Source organism: Lactuca saligna, chromosome 4 (genome assembly GCF_052625555.1).
Source record: "Lactuca saligna cultivar CGN05327 chromosome 4, ASM5262555v1, whole genome shotgun sequence".
Lineage (NCBI taxonomy): Eukaryota > Viridiplantae > Streptophyta > Magnoliopsida > Asterales > Asteraceae > Lactuca > Lactuca saligna.
The window spans coordinates 27,758,198-27,765,058 of NC_136420.1; the positions used below are offsets into that span (position 1 = coordinate 27,758,198).

Here is a 6,861-nt window from a genome sequence, read left to right on the forward strand (position 1 = left end):
TCCCTAGATTGATTCATCACGTAAAGCTTCTATCTTGGTGCCCATAACACACCCCATGGCTCATAAATGGAGTTTTGACCTAAGGCATGAGGATTCCAATCCAAAGCCTCCATTGATTCCCAAAAAGCTTGGGTAAAGGGACACTCTGGACCTCTAAGGGTCCAGATCTATGGTTCAAACCTCATAAGGGACCAAGAGGACACTAGATCTTGCCATAAAAGGGTTCAACAAACCCTAAATCTAGATAAACAACAACAAGGAAGAAGATAACTCGAAATTATTACCACAATAGTGATGCTCTGGACTCCAAACCCTCAGAAGTGGCTCCACTTGCTTTCCCTTGGCTAGTTCTTCTCCTTCCTTGCAACAATGACACTTCCAAGATCAATAATGGCCTCCTACTTAGCTCCAAATGCTCACACTCGATTAGGGTTTCACTCAAGGGACTGGTGAGCACAAATGACGGCCATTAGGCCCTTTAAATAGGTCTCAAACCCGAGAAATTAGGGTTTCATTACACAGTGCTGACTCGCCGAGTCCAGGCGCGATCCCGCGACCAGATCCGCGTCCCTACTCGGCGAGTCTGAGCTCCAACTCGCCGAGTCCCCTCTCAAATCACCAAAAATACAAATATACAAGATACCTGAAAAATCCGGCTGTTACATACGGGGATCTGGTAGATGTTTTTTTTTTTAATTTATCGGATCCAGAAAGTAATTAGGATATAGAATGGTCTCATGTACATAATCACATGTGATTATATGTATAAAATCATATATGATTTATATTGATAATATTCGTTTTCACATTTTTATTTAATATTTTTCTCATGTATTTAATCATATGTGATTGTATGTATTTAATTACATATGATTAATATGGAAAAAGAAAAACTATTGAATCGAAAACACAAAAACGAATATTGTGTACATAAATCATATGTGACTAAATGTAAAAGAACAGCTATTGAACGATATTACGAAAACGAATATTGTCTATATAAATCATATATGGTTAAATACATACAATATCATGTAATTAAATACACAAGAACAACAACTAAATCGAGAACACGAAAATGAAATTTTTCCACACAAATTCTATGTGATTAGATACATATAATCACATGTGATTATATGCATTTAATCACATATGGTATATGTGAACAATATGTATCTTTGTGTTCTCGATTCAATAGTTGTTCTAGTGTATATAATCATATGTGATTATATGTATATAATCACATATGGTTTATATAGACATCATTTTTTGTCCATATAAATCATATGTGATTAGATACATATAATCACATGTAAGTAGATGCATTTAATCGCATACGATTAAAGTTGACAAAGAACAATTACTGAATCGAGAATGTGATAATGAATCTTATCTACATAAATCATATGTCTGTAACATCCGCTTTCGTGGATGAATCGAATTAGATACATATAAAACATTCTTGGTGAATATATAGACAAAAAACATACACATTATTGTAGAATATATGATTTCAAATCCCAATCTTTCATAAATTTAACAATAAAATAGTAAGCATCTGCCTAATTCTTAATCAGTCATGTTCACAAAATTAAGAACATATGAATCGAAGAACTCACCGATATTGCTCAATAAAATCAAACAAATATACACGAGTGAAATTGATGAACTCGCTTATATAGTTCAATCCCTAGAAAAATAATTAGATGATCAGAACCATTAATTTTTGAGGTATGAATAAGATCACAATGAAGTTGTAAATGTCCAATCTTTCACCCAAATATATGTTGGGTCTACAATCATTCACCAAAACGATAACATATAGAAACTTCAAAGTTCAAATAAACTTTCGTAGTTTATAGGTTTGCTATGTTCATCGTCTCCTATGGTAGGGCCTGTAGGAGTTACTAGGTAGAACCTGGGAAATAGAATGAGGAAATTTACGGACTTCCAAGTAAAATATATAAAGAACCAATAGACCTTGATTTCTCATGAAATAAGGATGAAAGATCATTGTTTTTACTTTTATAATCCAAATTATAAATTTAACCACGTTATGTTTTTGTATACAACTATGGTCCTTAATACACAAATTAACAAGGATTTGAACTTTGATAATTATGCAAGTCATTAATCGAGATCATTAGGTGACCATTCTATATGATTTGCTTCAAATAGGATCCAGAATCCCACATTCACTTAACCATGCCACTTAAGGACTTACTCCATTGTTCCATTAATATTCCCAAAATAATAGATTAACTATAATTTGTTATAAAACAACATATATAAGGGTGATGAATCAAAATTAAGCATATGATTAACCAAAACTATGATGCAAAAACTCGATTTTGTATATCTAAAACAATTTTTTGTTGCAAAATGCCCTAGATTCTAGTGGAATAAACAAAAAATTAGAATTTTTAAAGGTGGAATTCTAGATTAAAGGTCGGACCAGAGTGCCATAAATCCCATAAATAAAAAAGAAAGAAAACCAGAAGTAGAGAGAGTTCGTACCAAACTTCATTATTTGTAGACATCAATGATGGTTGAAAGGGCGACATATAGTATCACTCGATTTTCCGGATGGAGGAATGGTTAGAGTCCGATGTTGATGGGTTTCAAGATTTAAGGAATATAGTCCGATGTTGATTGGACAAACAACATATTTAAATAGTTTATTTCAATCATTTAAGTCAACCAAAAAGTGTAATGGTTCACGGTCCAAGATTCTTGTTTCAAGCTTTTACGAATCACAACGAGCCAAATCGTTTGTAAGGTGTGACTTAATGAGGTAACTTTATATGTAATTAATAATTATTTATTTACTTTCTACTATTATTCATTTTTATATACATATATGATTTAACGCTATGTTTTGTTAAAACGTAGCGTCAAATACAAGTCTTGAAGTTATGACGAGTCATGACAAAATTTTTAAAACCTTGGTTCACACTATTAACTTATTCATTTCATTATATGTTGTGAATTTCATTTAATTAAATTACGATTTCATTAAGTCACGCCAAACAAACTTTTAATATATGTAATCGACATAGTCATAAAAACTTAATATGTATTTGGAGCGAGTAAGAAAAAAAAAGGTGAAAGAGAGGAAATATCTGGTAAAGAAGTAAAAGAATAGGGGCTAAAACGTAAAACAGAACTAGGCACGAGGCAAGTCTTATTTCTTTAATTTTCAGTTACTAGTGCACGTGGCAGCTAAAATTTTGCACAAGAGGCATTTTACGACACACAACATCGAGATGCAGCACCAACACTCACAACCACCACTGTATTCCGCCGGAAACCCCATCTCTTCTCCACCGGATTCGCAAGATTCTACGACGGAGGCTCCTCCGAAACAAGTAGCCTTAGCTATGGATCGTTTGGCCCATGCTGCTCGACTCATTGCCGACATTAGACTCGGTGCCGATCGCCTTCTGGAAGCCCTATTTATTGCCGGACAGCATCCTCAACAATCAAGCACCGGTAAACCCGTGCATTTGATTCTTCAAGAAGGAGCTTCTATGCGTCAGTACCTTCAAGATCTTCGAACTATTGGTAACTACTAATTTTACGTTTCGGTGTTTTAGGGTTTATGTTTCAAGGGCTAGCGTACAACCTTCGCACCAAATAGTTTGATTTTTTAAGTTTTAGATCCTTATATTCGAAATCAATTGAATTAACCATGTTGATACTCCAATCCCCTGCAAAACAACCATCACGCGATGGTGTGACAACCAATAGATCAGATCCTATATAAAGGTTGTTGCAATACATCTTTGGCATCAAGTATTTCATCAGACTCTTTGTACTGATGTCCTCAAATTAGAGGGCATAGACCTACTCTCAAGTCTCAACATTAAAACGGATTGAATTGTTTAGTTTTTGCAGAAAATTTTGGAAGTTGCAATAAAGCTTTATAATGATGTAATAAGGTAACATTAGTATTATATCCACATCAAACTCTACAACTGGTTTGGAATCTCAAAATGACTAGGTTTCATCTCAAGAATCATGGAGCATAACTTAATTTCAGGAAATCATGTACATCTATCTTGTGTCAAATCTGAATTACTAATCTGTAATATTGAATGTGTGATTTCTGAATCTGTTAGGAAGACAACTGGAAGATTCTGGAGTTCTGAATGAATCACTTAAGTCAAGAAGCAATTCTTGGGGTCTTCACATGCCTTTAGTTTGTCCTGATGGTGCTGTTGTTGCATATGCATGGAAGCGACAACTTGCTGGTCAGGCTGGAGCTTCTGCTGTTGATAGAACCAGGTATGCTTTCACTTCTTGGATATCTCTACTTCTTCTTCTTCTTCTTCTTCTTCTTGATTTCTAGTTTCTTTCTATTCAGTCATCTTTAAAACAACAGTATGTTATAACATCCTAGGTTGGCTCTCAAGGCATTTACTGATCAAAAGCGACGTTTTTTCCCTCATCTGGATGATGATTCAGTAGCAGATGAGTCAGTTGCTAAAAAGCCCCGTGGGTCCCACTCCACAACCATGAGTCAGCAAGAAGAAGAAGAGCTGAGTGAATTGAGAATGAGAAGTGTGTCAGATGTTCTAACACAACTTGAAAAACAAATCCCAGAAGTCAAAACCTCAACTTACCAAAGATTAGAGTGGTCAAAAAGAGCTTCATTACTCCCTAATGACACTTCAGACGAATCACAAAACACTCACAGTTTCCACATTAGGCCAGGATCAGGTGCAGGTGGTGCACCGGATGCAGATCAGATTGCTGTAATTGAGGTTTTACTCCCTTCTGTTTTTAGAGCAGTGATTTCCTTGCATCCAACTGGCTCCCTTAATCCTGATGCAGTAGCCTTCTTTTCACCTGATGAGGTATCTGTAAATTAAATCCTGATGAAATTATATATTTTTTTAATTAATAATTAATTTGTGTTTTTAAAACTTTATCCAAAAGGGTGGGAGCTATGTACATGCACGTGGGGTTTCAGGTTATCACATCTTCAGGAACATCACGGTAAAATGATTTTTTTTTTATAATAATTTTAAAAAATAATTTAATTAATGTTTTAGTAAATCTGAATTATAGGAACATGCTGCCATGGCTCCACAGCATTTTATTGGTGTGAATGCTGACATGGCACTCTATTCTCTACTGGTATGTCATCTCCATACTTTTCATGTGTCATTTGTGGTCCTTCAAGTTTGAGTTTTTATACAAATCCAGTTCATGTTTGAGTTTATAATTATATACAAATGATTAGTTTGGTTATTATAACAAAAAGATAGTAGAAGGGGTGTTTTTGAAAATATTGTAGATAAGTTAGAAAAAGAGAAAATAATACTTGTTTTTGCAGCATTGGATATGCAGCTATGAAAGTCTATTCACGAAAGTATGCAGGTATATAATAGTTTGAATAGTGAAATAATATTTATTATTGTGAAGTAATAATAATATTGTAAATATAAATGTGCAGTAAATGTGGGAAATTACTGTCGATGGATAAAGAATCGGCTTTGTTATTACCACCTGTTCAAAGGCCTTATCGGAATTTTAGTGTGAGTAAAGAGAAATTGTCAAGTAAGAATGAGAAGGTGAATGATATAGCAGCATATCACATTGGGTGTTTCCCTCAAGAAGCATAATAGAGCTTATAACACTTTTTAACTTTCATTTTTATTTTTAACTTAAATTATATTTGTAGATAATTAATTTCTGACTTCAGATTTTTAAACAACAATGGTGGTGTTGTGGAAAGGTGATAGTAAACAAGGATGTCAACTTTTTTAAACATATTTTGCTAGACTAGAAGCTATATTGAAATTGCAATATTTAATCATTTGGAGTGGAATTTCAAAGGTTAGGCAAAGTAAGAATTGAAACAAAAACATTAAGTTTTAAATGATTTGTGTATATTTTTATTATAAATCAAATACAAATGCGGATTAAGCTAAAGAATGAGAAACATACTTAAATTCATCTCTTTTGTTGTCTAAATAAAATGATGAACATGAACAAACCAGAAGTTGAACTTGATCGGAGAGTATATGGGCTTAGATACAAGCTGTTTGATTAAAGGAATGTGAGCTTGTTCAACAAAGTCCTCTTTTTTTTTTTTTTTACCAATAACAATCTCATCAGATTTCAGCTTTCTAAATTCCATCCAGACATTCTGACTTACAAATATGCCACTAATAACATGTTTTGCGGTCTCTTTGTATATTAATTGCGTTGTGCAGTTGTAATTAAAATATTGGTAAATATATGCTTTAAAATAAATATATTCTTGTTGATAACTTTTAATTTAATTCTTACACTAATTTATTATAAAACATTCTAAATATTTTAAATAAAAGATAAACATTATCAAATATGGGTGTCCGAAATTACTTTGGTAATAGATTTATGGATATCAAATAACAGACCCAATATTATTTTATTTAAAGTCGTATCTCAATGATAGTTACCCATGAAAGTAAAAATAAACTTAATTTATATAGACATTTTTTATATGATATTATTTAAATGGAATATATCTATAGGTTGTTTACGAATTTTGAATTAGGATATATATTTTATATTTAACATTTTATTTATATCTTTATAATGAATTTTAGAACTATCTTTTGGTACATTGTTTATATTTAATATTATATTTAAACTTTTAATATTTTAATTTATTTTAAACTATCTAATTTAAGAAAAAAATAATTATTATAAAAAGTAAATTTTAATCAACTCTTTTTTGTTAATTCGAAATTTTTATTTAGATCTTATATTTAAACTTTTTAACTTTTTAGAAAAAATAGATTTTGAATATATTATGAAAACTATGTTTTGAATAAACAACGTATTTAGATTAACAAACTAACTAAA

The 6,861-nt window shown here is 32.1% G+C and overlaps 1 protein-coding gene across 1 annotated transcript; it reads left to right on the top strand.

Annotated features, from left to right (window-relative positions):
- Positions 1-3,209: 3,209 nt before the first annotated feature.
- Positions 3,210-5,824, top strand: LOC145041436 (mediator of RNA polymerase II transcription subunit). The gene is made up of 7 exons (XM_078989502.1): positions 3,210-3,564; positions 4,122-4,287; positions 4,403-4,859; positions 4,942-5,001; positions 5,074-5,142; positions 5,342-5,385; positions 5,462-5,824. The coding sequence occupies exons 1-7, from the start codon at positions 3,267-3,269 to the stop codon at positions 5,628-5,630; spliced, it is 1,263 nt and encodes a 420-aa protein (XP_078845628.1). The 5' UTR covers positions 3,210-3,266; the 3' UTR covers positions 5,631-5,824.
- The last annotated feature ends 1,037 nt before the right edge of the window (positions 5,825-6,861 follow it).

Excerpts from the sequence above, each read along its gene's own strand:
- LOC145041436 (XM_078989502.1), top strand. The coding sequence starts at position 3,267 with ATGCAGCACCAACACTCACAACCACCACTGTATTCCGCCGGAAACCCC. Across the intron at positions 4,860-4,941 it reads CCTTCTTTTCACCTGATGAG|GGTGGGAGCTATGTACATGC; the intron begins GTATCTGTAAAT and ends TTTATCCAAAAG. Across the intron at positions 5,386-5,461 it reads CTATTCACGAAAGTATGCAG|TAAATGTGGGAAATTACTGT; the intron begins GTATATAATAGT and ends ATAAATGTGCAG.